The sequence below is a fragment of the Petaurus breviceps genome, unplaced genomic scaffold (genome assembly GCF_028583685.1).
Source record: "Petaurus breviceps papuanus isolate PSGF00001 unplaced genomic scaffold, PetGlider_PUasm1.0 688, whole genome shotgun sequence".
Taxonomy (NCBI): domain Eukaryota; kingdom Metazoa; phylum Chordata; class Mammalia; order Diprotodontia; family Petauridae; genus Petaurus; species Petaurus breviceps.
The window spans coordinates 4,142,368-4,165,172 of record NW_027186457.1 but is presented as its reverse complement, the minus strand read 5'-3'; the positions used below and the strand labels follow the sequence as shown (position 1 = coordinate 4,165,172).

General features: G+C 39.3%; 1 protein-coding gene across 2 annotated transcripts in view; it reads right to left on the bottom strand.

The window, feature by feature from the left end:
• Positions 1-10,248: 10,248 nt before the first annotated feature.
• Positions 10,249-22,805, bottom strand: part of SGPP2 (sphingosine-1-phosphate phosphatase 2) — a 134,919-nt gene continuing 122,362 nt past the window's right edge. For both annotated transcript variants that reach the window (XM_069104519.1, XM_069104518.1), the window contains one exon: positions 10,249-14,694. In XM_069104519.1, the coding sequence (XP_068960620.1) occupies positions 14,149-14,694 (546 nt within the window). In that variant the 3' untranslated portion in view covers positions 10,249-14,148. The remainder of the gene's footprint in view (positions 14,695-22,805) is intronic.

Below are 22,805 nucleotides of genomic sequence, written 5' to 3'. Positions count from 1 at the left end.
CAATTTGCAGCATTAATTATTATAGATTATCTAAAAGATGGGACAGTCAGGTGGTACAGTGGATAGAGCACTAGGCCTGGTGTCAGAAAGACACGAGTTCAAATACAGCCTCAGACACTTATTAACTGTGTGACCCTGAACAAGTCACTTAACCTTATCTCAGTTTCCTCATCTGTAAAATGAGTTGGAGTAGGAAATGGCAACCACTTCAGTATCTTTGCCAAGAAAACTCCAAATGGGGTCATGAAGAGTCAGAAACAAATGAACAACAACAAACTAAAATATTCTGGTTGTCAAATAATATTGTAAAAGTAGTGTGGTATGGAAAAAACTCAGAAATCTGGAGTCAGAGGACTTGGATTTAAATCTTGGCTTTGCAACCTGTGTAACCTTCAGCGTAGTCTAAAATCCAAGACGTAGACTCTCCAGGCTCCAGCCAACTCATTTGTGAAATGAGGGAGAGGACCCCTTCTAGCTCTCGCTCTCGCGATCTGTGAATATGAGCATGGCAATGGCTGTGTGCTGTTGAAGCGGCTTACATGCCACCTACAAGAAGATACTATGAGGTTCTCTGGTATTAAGATCATATTAGTTGCTGGTCATCTGGCTTTGTTCTTGTTTAGAAATCAGTGTCTAACGAAGATGATCTTGCTACTCGCGTGGCTGTCCTGACATGCAAGAGGGAAGATCACAGTATCCATTATGGACATCTTTTTAGTCCTTCTCAAAGGAAGTGGTAGGAGGGAAAACGGCAGTGATACATCCGAACAAGAAATGAAGGGATTCTTGAGCTCGTGGGTCTCCAGAGGGTGATCACCTTACCCCGGTAGTCTTAGTGTGAGATTTCTGAAAGGGAAGCAAGGCACCGCATCTTCTTTATTGAGAGCCACTTTTTACAGAGTAGGTAAGTAAAGAAACAACATCACACACCCTTTGAGTGAATGGCAGTGCCCTCCAGGTGAATTAGAACCTCACATTTGAATCAGCCTAGTACATTGTAAAGCACACCTGCTTTCAGGTCCTGAACCTTTCAATTACTGTGTTACTTTGGGAAAGTCACTTACCTTTTGGGGCTTCCTCTTCCTGTTCTGTAGCATGAGACTAGACAAGATGACTAATGTGGTCACTTTCAGTTCTAAGATACTATGAACATAACAAAAACGATTACCAAGAATGTATTTTTGTTAAAACTCTTGAAATATCTCAAATGTCTAGTTGTTTAGCTCTTTAATGAGAGTTGGGGAATGATAATTTGGAATTTTCTAACAATTAGTGGGGGAGAGAAAACAAGCATTTATTAAACACCTACTATGTGTGCCACATACTATGCCATTTTCCTTTACACACATAGCAATTTAATTATAATGTCTTTTGCATACAGTAATTTGCATATAGTGTGATAATTTAAATTATCTATTATAAAATAAAAATTATTTTATAAATATCTCATTTGATCCTCATGACAACCCCAGGAAGTGGGTGCTTGTATGATCACCGTTTTATAGTTGAGGAAACTGAGGCAGACAGGCTAAATGACTTGCCCAGTGACACAGCTAGTCTTAACACTTTCTTTGATCTAGTGTAGATATTTCTTGGAGGTTATGGGGTCATTAGTTATGAAGGAACTAAAGAGGGCTATGCTACCCTGGTCTCTTCTCAGACCTCTGTGTTTACTTGTACCTGGTCATACCTGTTAAGTGCCACTAATGTGCCTCTGTTTCCATCCAAACCTGTTAGTGCCTTGGTGCCCTCAGATGGATTTGACCAACGAAAACAGGCACATCAGCTGAGCAAAATGTCCTTAATAAAGCATTGGACAAATATGAGATCCTGAGTTTTACAATCACATACTAATCTGTAAAGATCTCAGATCACTTTATGGATGGAAACCTTCATGAGTAAATAAGGAGTAAGAGTCATTCTCTAATTGCTAAATGGTTAAAAGATTTGAACAGGTAATTTTCAAAGGAAGAAATTCAAACTATAAACAGTCATAAAAACGTTCCAAATGATTAATAACTAGCAGGTTAGAATGTATATTGAAGTTTAAGGTTGGCAAAGCACTTTAAAAATATTTTATTCTCACAACTATCCTGATAGGGGCAATTATTCCCGTTTTACAGTTGAGGAAACTGAGATAAACAGGTTAAGTGACTTACCCAGGGTCACACAGCTAATGTGTCTGAGACTGAATTTTTAACTCATGTCTTCCTGACTCCACATCAGCATTCTTCCAATTGTATCACCCGGAAGTCCACTTGGGGAAATGCAAATCAAAGCAACCCTGAGGTCCCACTTCATACACTCATTAGACTGACAAAGATGAGAAAAGGAGAAAATGACTAGTTGAAGGGGCTGCTTTGGTGCACCATTTTTAGAGCTGGAAACTGGTCCAGCCATTCTGGAAAACAATTTGAAACAATGACCCCAAAGTCACTCAAATGTGCATCCCTTTGACCCAGCCATACCACCTAGTAGACATATACACCAAATAGATCAAAGAAAAGGGGAAATGACCCATGGGTACCCCCAAAATATAGCAACTCTTTGTAGTGGCAAGCAACTGGAAACTAAGGATATGCCCATAATTGGGAAATAACTGAATAAATTATGGTATATGAATGCAATGGAACATTATTCTCTTGTAAAAAAAAAATGAGAAGGGGTGGCCAGGTAGCACAGCAAGTAAGAGCACCGGCTCCAGTGTTGAGAAGACCTGGAGATCGAATCCCGGGCTCAGACACTTAGCACCCACCCAGAAACACCTGGCCGTGTAACCTTGAGCAAGTTACTTAACCCTAATTGCTTAGGAGCGGCCAGGTGGCTCAGCGAGTAAGAGTACCGGCTCCAGTGTTGGGATGACCTGGAGGTCGAATCCCGGGCTCAGACACTCAGCACCACACCCAGAAATAACTGGCTGTGTAACCTCGAGCAAGTTACTTAACCCCGATTGCTTAAAAAAAAAAAATGAGGAAAGATATTTCAGAGAAACTCGGAAAAGCTTGTATGAACTGATAACAATATAAAGAGAAACAGCTCTGAATGACTTTTTCGGAGGACTCATGATGAAACATCCTGCGTACTTCTGACAGGTGATGGATGGATTCATAGTGAACAGTAAGACGTGTATTTTGGATATGCCCAATATGGGAATCTGTTTTGCTTGACTATGCATAGTTGTTACAAGAGGTTCCCTCTTCCCATACCTTTTTTCCCCCTAAATGGAGGAAGATAGAAGTGAGAGAAAATAAATGTTAATTAAAAAAAAAACTAACTTGAAAAATGTTTACCTGTAATATAACTTAATGGCAATCACAGTAAGCCAGCTACAGAATGGAGGGTATCCAACTCCAAAGCCAGCCATAGGCTGTACTAGAAAGCGGTTCCTTAACAGGACTCACTCATCTACATTTGTACATGCAGTTGGTAAGTGACAAGTGGGTTGAGTGCCAAGTCAGTTGGCATTCATATCAAACCTGAAGGGTGCTGAGCTTACTGCCATGACTACTTATGGGAACAATGTCCTGAGGCACATGATCACAATTAGGGCTGAGAATAGCTGCCCTCCATGGGAAAAGACAGAAGTAGAAAGCCAAGTGATGCACTTCTGTTATTAAATCAATAACCAGGAGCTAAAGGAAAATGGCACAGTGGTCTTGTAGTTTGCCTTGATTTCAGCTAAGGATTGTGTTGTGTTTCAGATTCACATTTTGCTAATAGGCAGAAGTGATCATCTGAAAAAAACTGATCAATGAACAATCTAGACACATTTCTTAAGAACTTACTTATATGGCAGGCACTCTACCAGGCAATGGAAGCGCAAAGACAAATGAGAGTCCTTGCCCAAGATATTTAACATTCTGTTGTTGGAAAAGGTATCTCAGGAGAGCTTAGCAAGATCATGCCTGCTCTTAGCACTGGTTTTTTTTCCTTCTATTTGCATAAAGTGAGACTGTACAAAAAAACCCATGTTTTTTCATCTCTAGTAGATGGGCTTTTAACTTTATTTTCACCCTCATTATGGAATTCAGAAACATGAGATTTTCCCTCTTTTATTAAAAAAAAATCTGAAAAAGCATCCTCCTCCTCTTAATTCTCCCCAAAAGTCAGTAAGAGTTGTCAGAAAGAAGCTTGACATGTGACATCTGCAGTATTGGGATCTTAGGACTTGCCAAGACTGGATATCTAACATAATAAGCAGAAGGTGCAGCCCTGTTGTTTACCTGTTTGATACAATACCTTTAACTTTGAAAAGCCTTCCACATGGCCAGCAGCATAACTTTGGGTTTTTTTTCCCTCTTTTTCGGAGGGCAATTGGGGTTAAGTGACTTGCCCAAGGTCACAGGCTAGTTTTTGTGTTAAGTGTCTGAAGCCAGATCTGAACCCAGGTCCTCCTGACTCCAGGGCCAGTGCTCCTTTCACTGCGCCACCTAGCTGCCCCTATAATTTTGTTTCTTAAAGAATGAAAATAGGACTATAAATATATCACACAAATAAGCCCTGGCTTAGGGACTAATGGAAATCAATATGTGGAATCATCCAAATATTTTGGTACTTATGGACAGACACAGCTTAAAGATGATCAGAATTGAATAGGGTCATTTGGACAAAGTTTTCTGAACAAGGTGACCTTTGTGTGGGGAGAAACAGGATGAAGAGTGACAGCTGGGAAGAAGGGTATTTTGAGAAGGGAAGAATGGATAAGAATCACTGTCCAGACCAGTAATCGACAAACATTGATCAAACATTTGCCTTGTGAAAAGCCCTATGAATGGCACTGGGGATAGAAAGACAAACTGAAATAATTTCTGCCATGGAGGAGTTTAGATTTTGTTTGGAGATAGACAGATTAGACATATGGATCCATATGATGCAAGCTAAGGAGAGATAGGGAGAAAGCAGAAATCCAGACGGTGTGTTCTGGTAATATTTGAAGTGGGAGAGATGACTGATCTGAGAGTGGAGAGGCATCAGGAAAAACAAACCTGAAATCAACATTGAAAGAAGATGAAGATTCTGAGAGATTATGGTAAGCAAGAAGTATATTCTACACATTAGAGATGGTGTATATGAATGCATGGCTGGAGATGGGTCATCACGTTCAGACGACAAGCATTAAGTAGATGTTTGCCTGGAATACTGTGAATGAAGGCTCCAGTGGAGCCGAATTATGGAGGGCCAGGCCAAAGTGTTTGCATTTTCTTCTAGAGAGATACTGGGAGTCAGGAGGAAACTGTTACATGTATGAGGGAGGGCACCAACATTTACATGCTGGCGATTAATGCTATGAGGAACACAGATGAAGAAGCAGCTCGCTCGTGAAATATCTTGGAGGCTTCTTGAGTTTGGATTGTTTTAGACCAGAGAGAACCACTACAGATGTTTGAGTAGGGGGATCAACTTTATGAAAGAAGTGTGTTCCACCAACTCTATATAAGATGAATTGGAGAGGAGAGTCATTGGACGGACAAGTAGGTATGGGGTGACTAGGAAGTCGTTTGTAAAAATGGGAAGAAGGGGTTAGACTCAAGAGGCATTCAAGAAAATTAAAAGCCATTAAGACTCGAGTGGGGTGAGGTGAAGAATTGGACATTTGGGGCAGGAAGTTAAAAAGTAAAAAAAAAAACTTCAAAATTTTCAACTTGGAGAAGGAACTGGGAGAGTAGTGTTTCCACTGATACCTAAGGAGAAACTCGGGAAGTTTATCTACAAAAAGTGATGATTGTATTAATTCACATTTCTATAGTGCTTTAAAATTGACAAAAGAAAACAAATTCTTCACTTTTCCAGAAGTTCTTTGTTCTAGAAGAGGCCCATGACATCAGGGAGGTGATGCCATAACATGCAAGTGAATTGGATTTAAGGGAGGGAGGGCTGGGCAAAGTCCCCAGCCTCACTATCTCCTCTGGAACCATCTGGGTCCAGTAGTAGCCAGATATAGATCAGAGATAGAGACCGGAGATGGCCCTGGGTGCAGGGGGAGACGTTGGCCTTTTCAAGCTAAGGCCTTTTAACAGGTTTCAGTTTGACTGAGGCAACACCCAGACTGATTAAAGCTAGGTAAGAAATGAGACAGTGAAAAATGTTAGCTAAGAAGTTCTATAGAAAATCAGAAAGCCCCAGTGGTCTCAGTGTCAGAATGTTTCATAATTAACCAGTACTGGTTTTCATTGTTGGTTCACTTAGGCTTCAGTAGAAGTTAGTGATATTTACACATGGTCCCCTTCAAACTGTATTGATGTTCTTCCTGCTTAGCAGTAAATATGCAAGTTTCTGCATGCTGATCACAGGGTAACTATCCAGAGAAGTTTCTTCCTAAATGCCTCAAGGTGGAGTTCCTAAATATACAGTATGGAAGCCAAGAGTCTAGTAAGAAGGTCCTCTCCTGGGGCGGCCAGGTAGCACAGCGAGTAAGAGCACCAGCTCCAGTGTTGGGATGACCTGGAGATCGAATCCCTGGCTCAAACACTTAGCACCCACCCAGAAACACCTGGCCATGTAACCTTGAGCAAGTTACTTAACCCCAATTGCTTAGGGTGCTTAGGGGCGGCCAGGTGGCTCAGCAAGTAAGAGTACCGGCTCCAGTGTTGGGATGACCTGGATCAAATCTGGGCTCAGATACTCAGCACCACACCCAGAAACACCTGGCCGTGTAACCTTGAGCAAGTAACTTAACCCCGATTGCTCTAAAAAAAAAGAAAAGAAGGTCCTCTCCTGCTGGATTACTTTCACTGGTTGCATTGACACCAAAGTCACAAGGATAGAAGTGAAAAAGAATTTTAAAATGGAATAAAAGCTAATACAAATAGGTACCACTATTGTGTTTTTTTTCTCAGTAGAAATGAAAAGATTTGCTCAAAATATTTGCATTTGACTGACTTGTTCTTCTATAAATGAGTTTACAGAAGTATTCAATCAAAGAGAGCTAAAAAATCCCTTCTGGTGCTCTCCTCCCATTCATAATACATAATAGTAGTTTGTCTATCTTGTCTAACCACTGTCATTTGTGACAGACAAAATTCCTCTGGTCAAAGGATCTTAATTAACTCTTGGGGTACTTGCTTACCCCACCAGTGATTGTCCTGAGTCTTTGACCCAGTGACCAAGTCATTAGACTTTTGCTATGGGAGACTGAGAGCTTGCCTGAGAGCTTACTAGACATAGACTTCTAAAATCATCATTTCAGAGCTTGGAAGTGACCTTAGAGGCCATTGATTTCCCACCCCCCATCCACCCATTTTACAGAAAGGAAACTGAAGCCCCCTTGAGCTTGCATGAATGCAAGTGGGTGAGCCCAATGGACCTGTGATGTGCGGTGCTATAGCCCAAGCTGTTGGTTTTCTCTGCCAGTTTTTGGCAGGCCAAGTGTACGGGAGGGAAAGAAAAACACATGTGACAACATAATAATACACTTGGATATCCTAGTGTGGTTCTAGTCTAAGAGGCAGGGGTACGCAAACTCCAACCTCACGGCTAAGTCTCACTTGCTTTTTCTGCAGGGCCACTGAGCTAAGGATGGTTTTTACGTTTTAAAATACACTGGAGCTTTATTTTAAAATGGAAAAATAAACAAACCTACCATTCTTATCTTGCTGACATACAAAAAAAAATATGCAAAGTTTGCCAAACCCTGGTCTGAATCTAATTGTTCATAGGTTCATAGATTTAGAACTTGGGCAATTGATGAAGCACTGGACAGAGTTCTGGGCCTGGAGTCAGGAAAGCAAGTTAAATTCAGCCTCAGACACTACCTATGTGACCTTGGGCAAGTCTCTTACCTGCTGTTGGCCTCAATTTCCTCAACTGTAAATGGGGATAATAATAGCACCTACCTCACACTGAGTGCTGTGCCTGGCATGGCACATAGTAGGTGCCTTATAAATGTTTCCCCCTCTCCACCCTGCCTTCTCCCCCAATTTAGAGCTGGAAGAGAACTTAGAGGCAATCTAATCCAAACCTTCCATTTTAAAGATGAGGAAACTGATGCCCAGTAAGTGATCTGTCTAAGGTGACAGGTAGGAAGTGAATAAGGCAGGATTCAAACTCAGGACCCTCTCCAAATCCAGCCTTCTTTCCATTATAGCATACTGCTTCTCTACATACCACATTCAACTCTGATCACACTAATTCACATCCCTTATATACTTGTTTTGTAAAATAAGTAGGTATGCTCTACTTTAAGAAAATCCATTAGGGGGTGGGTAGGTGGCACAGTGAATAGAGCACCGGCCCTGGAGTCAGGAGGACCAGAGTTCAAATCTGGCCTCAGACACTTAACACAAAAACTACCTGTGTGACCCTGGGCAACTCATTTAACCCCAATTGCCCTGCCTTCCCCTCTTCAGAAAGAAAAAAAAAATCCATTACACACAAATATGAAATGACTAGGTTAGAAGGGGGTTGTTTCCATTAAAAACAGCATCATTTACAGAAGTGAAAATTTACCACAATGTTCTTTTAAGAGCCAGTCCATTCCTCAATCCCTACCTTCTACAGATAACTTAAAATTCAGCATGATTCACGTTACTATTTGGCAACACATTCTGTAAACGAGCACTGGGTAAATCTTGACCAATAATACCTAGGACTTTAATCAGGACGTATTGATGATTTGGGGCTTTAGGGATGTTTTATAAGAGGTACACTGAAAAAGCGAGTAGGTTCAAAGAAAAGTCACAGAGGTGGTGAAATCTTTCAAAAATAAGATTTAGCAAGAAAAGTTATGAGATCTAGAATTATTCAGTCTGGCAAAAAAAAAAAAAGATTAATGATAGTGGTCTTCAGATATGAGGACTTACTTGGGTTGTTCTTCTCTGAGAGGAGTAACATTAAGATAAAATGTTAGGGCTTTATATTCAATATAGAGACAATTCCCAACAGTGTGGATTACTAAATATAGGGGTTGGGAAACTGGGTGAGTTTGTGCAGTCTTTTCCAGAAGTTTCAGAAACAGGGTAGAGGACTGGTGGGGAAGCTGTGACCTTGAGGCCACATGTGGCCTTCTAGGTCCTTGGGTAAGGCCTTTTGGTTGAGTCCAAGTTTTATGGAACAAATCCTTTTATTAACATGCTTTAATTTATTATTGTTTTCTACCCAGTAGGTAGAGTCCCATCTGTTGGGGATGGTTGTGTGGTCCTTCTTGAAGACAAAGGGATAGACTGAAGTCTCAGTCTCTTCCAACCATGGGATTTTATTGTGACTTTTTTTTTTTTTGCTTTATTTTTTGAAGGACAATTGGGGTTAAGCGACTTGCCCAAGGTTACACGGCTAGTTTTTGTGTTAAGTGTCTGAGGTCCTCCTGACTCCAGGGCCGATGCTCTATTCATTGCGCCACCTAGCCGCCCCAATTCTGTGACTCTTATCAAGCCTTTTTCTGTTCTTTCTCTACTCTCCTTTCTCACTTCCAAAATGTGTGCACACCATTCCTCACCCCCATTGAGTTCCCCCTAGTGCAGGAGTTGACACAGTTGTCTTAGTGGTAGCTTTACCTCCCTAAGGACAAGAGTGATAACTTTTTGGAGCAGGAACATGACAGAGGGGTGTGGTTATGAGAAGCTTTAAATAAATGAAGGGTTTGATTCTACAGGTAATACAGAAAGCTACTGTACTGGGATGGTGGTGGGAGGAAGAAATAGAATGTCATACGATCAGACCTAAAAATCTTTGGAAAAATCACTTTTGTGATTTTGTTCAGTTGTATCTGACTTTTGTTGGGGTTTTCTTGGCAAAGATACTGGAATGGTTTGCCATTTCCTTCTCTAGCCATCATTTTACAGATGAGGAAATTGAGGCAAACGGGGCTAAGTGACTTGCCCAGGATCAAACAACTAGTAAGCGTCTGAGGCCAGATTGGAATGGAGGAAGATGAGTCTTCCTGACTACAGGCCAGGTACTTTATCTGCTGCTGTGTTCAAACGGAGTATCATATTACAAGCTATGTGACCCTGGGCAAGTCACTTAACCCTGTTTGCCTCACCTGCAACTGCCTCTAACTCTAAATCTATGATTCTAAATCATGGTCTTTTAAGAGGTGGGAAGGAAGGCAAGGGTTTGTCTCTCCTCCCTCCTTTTCCCCCCTGAACTGACTCACTAAATAGTTAAGTGATTATACCTGTAGCAACTGTGACCAATTCAAGTAAGAGCTTCAGGTGTGATATCCTGGAGTAATCAGAACCCCAGTTTTGTTTGTCTCAGCTTCTACTCAGCTCTGAAGAACTCCCAGTCTAGAGAAATGAAGTAGGCAGAATACAGGCTTTCAAAAACATTTAATATGCAGTCACACCAGCAAGATTCTTTTCTTTCTTGAAAAAAAAAAATACAATTTACATACAGTACATAAACAACCAGATGAATGTCCTCCAAAGACAGAAGCAAAGCAGATTGACTTGTAAATACCGTCTGTTCTGGTTATATTTATGGAAGCATGCCTGTCATTTTCAAATCAAATTCACTGCCTCAGTCTCCCCATTGCTCTGGGGCTCAGCGGGGTGCAGCTTCTTCAGGGCCCACTCAAGCGACCCTTTAAAGGTCATAGGCCTGCTCTTTATACCTTCTAGGACCCTGTCTGGCTTTAGGACACTGAGTAAAAGGGGCAAGAAATGGCACGTACTAAGGATTCCAGGAGGACCCCAGAACCTGGAGGAGATGGATTGGAGGGAGCCCCAGCTCATGGGAGGGAAGAGGAGATGGTGGGAGGAAATTGTAGAGGGGCTTCTGTGGAAGGAGACAGGTTGGCAAGGGACTTGGGGTATTCAGGTGCTGCAAAATAGAAACCAAGCTCAAGGATGAACAGAAAACCGGTAGGTAAGCCAAATAAAACTCACCAGTAGGGGGCACGCTGCCATCAGAGAGAAAATGGTAGCATTGCAGAGAAGGAGGCCTTAGACTTTCCCCACCCCCAATCCAGAGGGTTTTGTTTTTGTTTTTAAAAGAGGTAAAAAAAAAAAAAAACTACTCCCAGAAGAGATTAGTTGGAGAGTTTAAAAGGCTCTGGCACCCCCACAGCAGATTGGATCAAATGACCTGAGGGGCTCCTTTTTAACCCCTTTAGTCTCCAAATTCTAGGCAACTGGGAGAAGAGATTAAATAATAAAGAGGAGGGAAGGGAACACTATTTATTAAAAGCAATCTTTGGAGGAAGACACTTTTTATAGGGATAACCATGGCTAACTCCCTGGATTACTGAAAGACCTAGCCTTGTCAAATAAAATAGAACCCACTTATTAAGCACAATGCATACAAAACAAAGTTATCTTTAGACTTTTGAGCAACTAAAACGAAACTGTTCAGTGAAAGTGAGAGTGTATCACTTTGTTTACATACTTTGCATTTCCTTATCTCTGTGTCTTTGTAGCCCCTCTACATTACAGAAGCTCCCTGAGGGCAGGGACTTCTTTTTATTTTTTTCTCATATCTAACATCTATAGAGCACTTTAAGATTTGCATAGTATTTGCATATATTATCTCACATCATTTTTGTCTCTGTTTTCCCAATGTCTAGCCAAATGCCCTGAATACATTATTTAGTTGAATTGAATTTATTGCTGCCTTTTGTCAAATACATTTTAGAAAGCTGCAAGTGGGGGCAAAAACACGTGTTTAACTTTCTATTAATTAGCTTTGGGTACTCTCACAAATCTAAATAAATATTACATAATATTATCTTCCACTTTTTTATAGCTGGAGAAATTCAGCTGCAGTCAGATCTCACAATTTAATGGTAGATCTTTGGATAGAAGCACATGGGAATTAGGATTCTTCTCTCTCCTGCCACCAGTTCGATTTCAGCGTATGATTGATTATTAAAATAGTCAAGTGGCCGATCCCTCTCTTCTATTTACTGGAAATACATAGAAAACAATTCCCAGAAAGATACTAGGGATTTTCCCTATCCTTTTTGTCTTAAGGAATCAGCGTATTCCACACAACCCCAAAGAATGTCCCCCAAAAGGATGAGGGTACTGAAATTAGGAAAAGGTGATTGTCAGTTTCCAGACTACTTTGCTTTGTGGTGTGTTTAAATAAGACTGGAACTTAAACATAGGCTATATCCCTAAGTGTATTTTTTTTTAAGAAAAAAATTTGCATGTGTTTATGTAAACACTGAAAAATAATAGATCATTAAAAGTTTCACTGGGTTTTTCCAGAAGCCAGGCTTGGAAATAAAGTCTGCCCTATGCTCAGATCAATAGGATACCTAAGATCTTGTGCAGCAGGAAGATTGTCTAAATGTTTTTTTTTTAATTTGGTATTTTATTTTTCCCAATTACACATTAAAAAAAATTAACATTCTTTTTTTTTCTAATTTTGAGCTCCAAATTCTCTCCCCCACTTCTACCCTCCACTCCTCTTTGAGAAGTCAATCAATTTGACATAAGTTGTACATGTGTAGTCAAGATTGTCTAAAGTTTAAACAAGATAGTGGGGCTAACTTCCAGGGAGAAATGTGTATATTAAGATGGGTTAGGCTCAATGAAAGCCTGTGGGTAGGGGAGTGAGGAGAGGCACTATGGCCCCTGCAAAGCAGGCATTTTCCTCATAAAAAAAAAAAAAACTATGTCATATATACAGTACATAGTATATGTGAAATATGTATGTATGTATGTATGTGTGTGTGTGTGTGTGATCATAAGTCCAGAACTGGAAGGGACCTCAGAGCACATGCAGACCAACTCCCTCATTTTAGAGATGATGAAACAGTCTCAGAGGGGTCGCACAGGTAGCATTAGGGTCAAAGGAAGGATTTAAATCTAGATACTCCAACTGCATAGGCAGTGTTTCTTCTACTGTACAACCCCCTCCCTCCAGCACCCTCCCCCCACCTGTGTCCATGCATGCATGCACGCTTTTTTTAAAAGGAGAAACTTTAAAAAAAATTTATCTCCTTTTCAAGAGCTAAGGAACTTCTAGCAGGGGAAAAGGGTTCTTGTTTGTGTGTTTATTTAGTGATTTCCCACTTGCTAATAACACTTTTAAATTTATGTGTGGCTTTTCTGTAAAACAGTCTGAAGTCTTTCATGTGTGGTCCAGAAAGTAGTCCTGAGATAAGGGAACGAGGTGAAGAAAGAAGCAGGATGTTCATTCCAGCCATTTAACCATCGAGTGGCTTCACCGGAACTACAGGTTCTGTCCATTGATATGAAGTCAGGCTTCTGCTCCATGCATACATATATTAAATCTACATTTTGCTCATTGGGAAGAAACAACTAGTTAATCACATTCATTAATCAACTGTAGGATTGTTCTCTGGAATTCTGTGAAAGAAAGAAATATGTAAAGATGGATGTCCAAGCTCCACTTCAAAATGGATTCCTAAGGATTAAAGAAAGTCACAATGTATGGAATCATTTTTAAAAAATGGCTTCATATATCTGTGCTTTTGCTGTTCAGATATGGATCTTGCCAATGACTTCACACCCTGCCATAGACTTAATTTCTTTGAAGCCAGGTTTCATTATGGTGATCTTGTCACTGGCTTTGAGAAATGTCATACAAGATGATTATTATTTCTTTAGAATGACAACTAATGTCACTTTGTCCGGATTGCCTTTGGATAGGGCACCACCATTTCACCCTAGCTGAAGTTCCCATTCTAGTTGGAGAATCCAGGTCAGTCTTTCTGGAAAACATGAGAGCTAAAGGAATATCCTCTAGACTTCCCCATGCCAGCTTACTTTCCAGGAGCTAATCAAGGCTTGTGTAATCTTTCCTAACTATACAAGATGGTGTATTGTACCACTCTAGGTCATAAGATAATTTTTCTCAAAAATAACAAGGGATTCTAAAAAGCTAAGGTTACAGTTTATATATTCTGGGTTTAACTTTGGAACAAATCTGTAATGGAATTTATTAGCTAGAAATTCTGACTGGAATTATTTTTTTTTCTCATGCTGTATCATCATCTACTTTGATTATTAGCCAAAAAAGAAAGGCACATGTCATCCAAATATCTTTTTCTTTTTTTTTTCTTTTGTTGTCTTGGAAGTGGTGAACGTAGAGGAAAAAAAAGGCTGGCTCTGGTGGTGGTGGTGGTGGTGGTGGCAATGATGGTGATGGTAGCAGGGATGGTGACTGTGACAGGTCTTCTCTAGTGCATGGCCTTTTTAGGACTACATTGTCTCTATGGGCTCTTTTTCAAGTGTACATTGCTCAAAGTAATCCCAAAAACTGGTGGAGCATTGGCACAAATACCGTAGCACAGATGCCAACTGAAGAATATGTTACAAATTTGTATGGTACTTCAATTTCCAGTCTTCGTCTGGCTTCCTTATTCCTGGTGACCACCTTGAACCAAGAGTAAAGCACTTGGAGGGAAAGATTTTGCATCAGTTGACGAACCAAGAAAACCGCCACAATTCCAACCATGAACTTGGTTAGTCCCAAGCCTAGCATTCTGGTTGTGAATGGTGGAATGCTTTGTATGGTGGATTCTGTGGGCTCGGATACCAATTTGAAAAAAGGACTGACCCAGAATCCAATGGTTCCTCCAGCTCCAGCCGCTAGAATTGTGGTGGTGTCTGCTCGGGTAGGAGTATAATTATCTGATACTGGGTAGTTGTAACATAAGAAGAAAGGCACTACAAGAATACATATAGGGAAGAGTAGACTGGCAGTTTCCAGGTGATCGATGAGGTCCCATGCTGGATAAGTGACAGCGATGAACAATCCACTAATCAGAACGCCGCCAATCACATCCTAAAGCAAATAGGAAAAGAAAAGAAAAATGGAAGTGAACCAGCAGGCATGCATAATATAGGTATGATTCTGATGTGCATTTTTTGGCTCTTTGTTGTATAATTTAGGGGGAGGACAATGTCCTGATGTGTCTAATTCGTGCATAAATATAAACCACATAGACAAGAATCTGTGTGATTTCATCTTCTGCTACAAAACCAAGTCCTGAAGTCATTCCAGGTTGTGTAAATGGTTACACACTGAGTTTCAAAAGCTCAGTCCTTCCCTTTTCATGTTTACTTTGTTAGTCATAAGGTTACACACATCGTGACAGGCCTGGACACACACTTGGCAAACACTGGATCTCAAAAATAGGCACTAACCATCTGGTTTCACAAATTACAGGAAAAGTGATTAAGGAACCATTCAGGAAGAGAGAAGAGAGGCCAATTTAGAGGTTTGCAACAATTCCAATGTAATGAATGAGGTTGTTCTCAGAACTTTACTTGACCATTCTCTAAGTCAACTGCTTCTACTACATCCATTGCCTCTGTTAGTGATGTATACCATGAGCCTCAGGTTATCATGACTGCAAAGCAATCAAAAGTAAGTCCTTATCAGAAAAAAGATTATAGAGTCCTGAGGTAGCTGAGTATTAGTCTGACATCCATTACCAAACGAGAGAATTTTTGTTTACCTTTACCATCTTTTTAATCTCTACCCTTGCCCCAGATTCTATTTCTTCATAGTTTTATTTCACATTGCCTTAGCAAGTCTATTAGTTGTTTCTCACTTATTCCCTAGCATAATCCTCATAGGTTATCGTTTCCTAACTGGTGGCGTGTCTGTATTTCCCCTCTCCGTCTCCTTCCACCTTCCTCCTCTCCCCCTCCCCTTCCCCCTTAGCCTCCCTTGGATTATTTACTTTTTACCTTAGAGCATGGGTTATTAATCACTTTGTGTCATGGCCCTCTTTGGATTATAAAGAAAACCAATTATACTGAAATAGTTTTCAATATTAAAAAAAGTCCACAAACTCCAGTTTAAGAACTCGTTTTAGAGTATCTCTATTTCCTCAAATTCTTCAGTATCTTTACCCATCCTCTCTTCCTTTCTTCCTGACTCAGAGGAAGAATGTCTTCTGCTCATCTTCAAAGCTAAATCCTTTACCTGTGGTCTTTTCTCAGTTCTTAGCCTTCCTGGTCTCTGCACAGCTTTTGATATCGCTGACAACCCTTCTCAATGGATCCTCTCTCCTTCTTTGGCTTTCATGATGCTGCCCTCTCCTACTTCTGCCTGTCTGACTGCTCTTCAGTCATGTTTGCTGTGTCTTCCATGTACTGCTCTGTAACCAGGTTGCATCTACTCCAAGGTTTTGTCTTGGGCTCCTTTTCCTCTCTCTAAGTCTTCTCTGTTTCCACTGTCATTGGCTTCCATGAGTTCAATGGTCAAATCTTTGCAGATGACTCCCAAACCTATATATCTAGCTTTGATATATAAAAGAACATAGTTCCAAAGAAATGTTAAGTACTGGTTGGGATGATGGAGAACAAATAATCATGGCAGAAGCACATAGCTATTGCAGCTAGAATTCTTGTCATAATAGTCAAATTAATTTTTTTTTTGGAGGGGGAAAGGTAGGGCAATTGGGGTTAAGTGACTTACTTGCCCAAGGTCACACAGCTAGGTGTGTGTGTGTGTGTGTGTGTGTGTGTGTGTGTGTGTATGTTAAGTGTCTGAGGCCGGATTTGAAATCAGGTCCTCCTGACTCCAGGGCCGGTGCTCTATTCACTGTGCCACCCAGTTGCCCCCAAATTAACTTTTTTTTAATATATGAGGAGGGAAAGGACTTAGTAAACAAACATAAAGAATGCCACTTTACAAAGAAAGGAGGAAATAATAATGGTAAAAGAGAAGATAAGGAGAAATAAGGGCAGGTGCTTCAGCAAGAGTGACTAAAGAATAAAGATGCTTTCTTTGCTCTGTAAAATTACAAAGAATTCTTTACCCATAGTCAGAAATAATGCTGCCTAAAACAAAATGAAGATGTCTGGAAAAATGAAAAATGAAAAGAAGTACCTGTCTTTCCCATTTTTTGAAAAAAAAAAAAGAAAATAGAAATAGGTTATTTGTGATATCAAAACCAAAGCCATTTCACCAAAACCCAGATGTTTAAAAAAAATCTGGAATTAAAATCAGTCATCTTTGAATTCATGTTACAATATTAGGTAAAATCACCTTCAAGTTGATATAGTATCACGATGAACCTAGCATTTCCCAAAGTTAAAAAGTATACAGAATTAATGAACTTTTATTCACATACTAGCTTTAATTAGAAGGTTCTTATTTGAAAGCACAAGCCTTATTCTGTTTCCTTCACAAAGAAGAGAGCAAGGAAGGGGAGCCTACATGTTGTGATCATCACATTGGTGAAGAAATCCAAAGCATCATTATGAATTCTGAGTGAAAAGTTTCAGGATCACCTAAATGTATGTTGCATTTTCATTCAAGATCGGAGCCTATCTTGGAGGAGCCTTAGGAAACTCGAATTCTAGCCATGTTTGCAAGGGTACTTCTTAGTGTGGTAAATTTACATTTTATCTCTAAGCATCTACAATGGAGTATGTTACTGAGCAGCCCAAAATAACACAAGGTTAGCTGGCTAGAAAGGAGAGAAAGGAGAAAACCTATTCATTCAATTGTGAGGAAAGAATGCATTCAGATTGTTGAACTATTTATGCAGAAGACACAGTGATCCTGGCCTTCCTTGTTTCCAGGCCCCCTGCTGAGAATGTGAACAGTCTTCTCTGCCCTTGGCTGCCTCCACTAGCCAACTGAAATTAGGAACAGACATAAAACCAAGAGGAGTGTCTTTTATTGGTGGAGTGACCGCCTTTCTCATGCTTACTTGGTAACTTTTTTTTTTACTCCTAGATTATGCCCAGAAATAATTTCAGTTATGAATGATTCAGGGACTATATATGTTATTTTTCATACTGGATTGCAATTAGTTCAGTTTCTGTCTATTAAACAGGTAAAAGTGAATAAAAACAAGTAGGGGAAAGGAAAGCCACATTCATGAGTATGAATATAAATAACTTTAGTAAGAAATCTAGATTTTGTATAACTAGGATGCATAGGAGAGGAATTGTTTCATAAATTAAAGAAATATTAATATTCTATTGTTGTTGACAAATGCCAAGAGATCATTCACATAAAGACAGTCATGAAATAAGAAATACATTTGGTCAACTAGTATCAAGTTTAAGTCTCCTGATATGACAGAGTCTGCACAGAACAGGGATTCTTGACTTGAGGTTCACATATCCTCAAGGAGTCCATGGTTATACTTCAGGAGGTTTGTAAACTTTGGGAAGAAAGAAATTATATCAATTTTCACTAACCTCTAACTGAACTTTAGCATTTCTTCAATTATTTTTGAAGCTGTTTATTTTTAAAATATTTTAAAATTTTGTTATATATATTAAAAAATATTTAAGTTCCAAATTCTCACCCTCCCCCATCTACTGAGAAAGCATGCAATATATTAATTATGTGTGAAATCATGCAAAATATATTTCTATATTAGCCATATTTCATAAAAAGCAAGAAAAATAAAGAAAGTGAGACAATTATACTTCAATTTGCACTAATAGTACATCATTCTCTCTCTGGAGATAGATTGTATTTTTTCACCATGAGTCCTTTGGAATTGGCTTGGATAATTGTATTCATCAGAGTTTTTCACAATTGATCATCATAACATTGCTGTTACCATATTCAATGATCTCCTAGTTCTTTTCACTTTACTTTATATCAGTTTATATAGGTCCTGCCATGTTTTTTTTCTTTTTTTCTGAAATCACCCCCCTCATCATTTCCCAAGGCACAATAGTACTCCATCACAATCATATGTCACCACTTGTTCAGTCATTCTGTAACTCATGACATTCCATTGATTTCCAGTTCTTTGACACCACAAAAAGAGCTGCTGTAAACATTTTTTTACGTATGGGTCCTTTTCCTTTTCCTTTTATCTCTTTGGGAGTACAGACCAACTGTGGTATTTGCTGGGTCAAAAGGTACAACACAGTTTGATAGCCCTTTAGGCCTAGTTCCAAAGTATTCTCCAGAATGGTTGGATCAGTTCACCCTTCTCCTCAGTGTACTTATTTTCCCTCATCCCCTCCAGCCTTTGTCATTTCTGATAGGAATAAAGTGGTACCTTAGAATCATTTTGTTTTTCTCTAATCAAGTGATTTACAGTATTTTTCCATAATATTTTAGTTTTAAGTTCTGCTTCTGAAAATGGACTGTTTATATCCTTTGACAATTTGTCATTTGGGAAATAGCTCTTAGTTTTATAAATTTGACTCAGTTCTATACTCAGTATTTGAACTGTTTTTTTCTAGAAGTTTGAAGTATTTTCTCTTTGACCTGAGAGCTCTGGTATTTGATTCTGAATATTCCTGGGAGTTTTCATTTGGCATCTCTTTCAGGAGGTGATCAATGAATTCTTTCAATTTCTATTTTACCCTCCAGATCTAAGATTTCCAGGCAGTTTTCCCTGATAATTTGAAATATGATGTCTAGACACTTTGATCATGGCTTTCAGATAGTCCAATAATTCTTAAAATTATCTCTCCTGGATCTATTTTCTAGGTCAGCTGTTTTTCCAATAGGACACTTCCCATTCTCTTCTATTTTTTTCATTCTTTTGACTTTGTTTCTTCTTTTCTTATTTTTTTGTTTAGTATTTTATTTTTCCTCAAGTACATGTAAAAACAATTTTAACATTTGTTTTTAAAACATTCTCTCAACTCACTGACAGGTTTGAGGCCTATTGGCTACCCTTACCTGATTTAGTCCATCTGCAAAGATCACAAATTAGCAAATTAAAAGAGCGCACAATAGTTTACCTGTCAGATATATGGACAAGGGAAGAATTTATGCCCAAACAAGAGACAGAGAACACTATAAGATAGAAAATAGATAATTTTGATTATATTAAATTACAAAGCTTTTGCAGAAACAAAGCCTAGAAGAAAAGCAGAAAAGGAAAAAAAATTACAGCAACCTTCTGATAAAGGTTTTATTTCTCAACTATATAGAGAACTGAGTTAAACATGAGTCAGAATACGAGTCAGTTTCCAATTGATAAAGAGTCAAAAGATATGAACAGGCAGTTTTCAGATGAAGAAATCAAAGCTATAGAGATATGAAAAAAAAGCTCTAAATCACTACTGATTAGAAAAATGTAAATTAAAACAACTCTAAGGTATCACCTCACAACAATCAGATTGATTAATATGGCAGACAAAGAAAATGACAAATGTTGGAGGGGATATGGGAAAACTGGAACACTCATGAATGGTTAGAAGAGTCATGAACTGATCCACCACTCTGGAGAGCAATTTGGAACTATGCCCTAAAACCTAGAAAGGCTTACATGAACTGATACAAAGTGAACAAGCAGAACCAGGAGAACGTTGTACATAGTAACAACAATATTATATGATGATCAATTGTGAATGACTTAGCTATTTTCAGTAATACAAAGATCTAAGACAATTTTGAAGGCCATATTATGAAAAATGCTATTTATCTCTGGAGAAGAATTGATGGAGTCTGAATGTAGATGAAAGTATACTATCTTTTACTTTATTTTTTTTCATGTGTTTTTTGTATGTTCTCTCACAACATGACTAATATGGAAATAAGTCTTACAAGAGTCCACATGTATAATAAGTCTATATCAAATTGCTTGCCTTCTTAATGAGGGGGGAGGGAAGAAAGGGAGAGAAATCATTTGGAACTCAAAATTTGTTGTATTTTGTAGACAAATAGAGCTAGTCACAAAAAGTGGGCATTGTAAAGAGGCTAAGCTTCATGTCAATAATTAGAGCCCTCCACGGGTAAGAAGGGTTGCCTCAGTAGGCAGCAGCTTCCCCTTCATCTAAGATCTTCAAGAAGAGCCAGGAGGACCACAGATCCATTATCTTGTAGAGCCTTTTGTTCAGCTACCTTTTAAACCTGATGGACTCCTAGGTCCTTTCAAACTCTGTATTTCTGTGTGTTTTAAATAGAAACCATTTCTTCTAACCAGAGGGGGCTCATTCTGTATTAACCTATGAACACAGCTTAAAGTATATACTACATAAAAGGAATAATCTTGGCGGGATCACATGTCCTACTTCTCTTTGATAAAAAAAAAAGTGGCATATTAACCTTTCTAAACCTTTTATAAACTCTCTCTAAAATGTGCAGTTTGCCAAATGGAAAATGGCATGAGACCAAATTAAGTTCTCATAAAACAAGGAGGGGAAAAAGAAGAATTTAACATATGATTTGGAAGGTACATACCAAATGACCTCCAACCCTCTTTTGATGCCTTAATTGTCACAGCATATGGAGAACCTGCAGGGTTCTGATAGATCTTTCTGGAAAGCCTTCAAGAAGAGCCCAACAACATTGTCATCCAAAGACCAGCTTGAGGGGAGGGGGCCATCACCAGGTTGGCTACGGGATGATACATTATTTTGGCCTCGGTAACTCTCCCAAATTGTCTAACAAGTAGTAGAGTGATCACAGTCATGAGCTATGGGGGCATTCACACCAACAAAATCACAGATATATCTGGCTTCATCACGTACTCAAAAACATCTGGTGCAAGGAGCAATTTGGGAATGATTACTGGTTGATTCTGCATTAACAAGGTCTAACAAGTCTAGGCAGCAGATTTTCTTCACCTCTAATTCTTTTTTTTTCTTTTGCCTTTTGGAAGGGAATTGGGGTTAAGTAACTTGCCCAAGGTTACACGGCTAGTATTTTTGTGTGGGTGTTAAGTGTCTCAAGCCGGAACCGAACTCGGGTCCTCCCGACTCCAGGGCCGGCACTTTACTCACTCTAATTCTTATTAATACTAACAGATCATAACTTTATTGAGTCAGAATGTTTGACAAGTCAATAGGATCATGACTTTAGATCAAATGAACTCCTAAATGGGTCACAAGTGAATCATAGTGATGCCAGTTTCTTGGACTATTCTTGCCTAAAGTCCCCTCTGCCCACTCAAATTTGAGGCCACTTAAATATTTACAGAATCTTTGTGTTGTCTTGAAGCAAGCTTTTCTCTGCCCTTGTTATTTGTGGGCTGCCTAGCAGCTGTGTTGTAGAAAATGGAGTACTGGTTTTAGTAGAGTCTTGAAGACTTGAGTTCAGATCCTGCCTTGGAAACTTACTTAGCTGTATGACTATGGGTAAGTCATTTAATCTCTACCTCAGTTTCCTTATCTGTAAAATGGGGATAATAACAGCATCTACCTATAAGTTTTTGGAGGGCCAAATGAGATAATATATGTAAAGCATTAAGCAAATATTAAACAAGAGGAAAAGAAGTTCAAAAGACATATTTAGTGCACAAAGGTATTTCCCCCTGGTTGGCTATCATTAAAGAGCTAAAGACAACCTCTGGGGGCTATTAATCTAACAAGCAGGTAAACCCTTTACCATTTGGGGAAAGAAGCCATGAAGCATCTGAAGACTGGCAGCTGGTAGCAGAGAAGCTATCAAAGAGTTAAGTAGCATCAGCAGAGATATCCAGAAAAGAACTCAGTGAAGAACCACAACAGAAAGTAGCATGACATGGGGGTGGCTAGGTGCCACAGTGAATAGAGTACCGGCTCTGGAATCAGGAGGACCTGAATTCAAATCCAGCCTCAGACACTTAACACAAAAACTAGCCATGTCATCTTGGGCAAGTCACTTAACCCCAATTGCCCTCCAAAAAGCAAAAAAAAAAGAAAGAAAGAAAGAGGAAGGAAGGAAGGAAGGAAGGAAGGAAGGAAGGAAGGAAGGAAGGAAGGAAGGAAGGAAGGAAGGAAGGAAGGAAGGAAGTAGCATGACAAGGAGAATGAGTAACAGATGACTCCAACACAGTAGAAAAAAATGGCTTGCCTGATCCCATCATCAGAGAATAGCAGCAGCTCTGAAGCTTCAGAGGCATGACTTTCCTGGTCTTACATGCTCTTCAGATACATGCGGTCTCTATGTGTGTGACCATGGAAGAACACAAGTATGCTCCTTTTATATATATATATATATATATATATATATATATATATATATATATA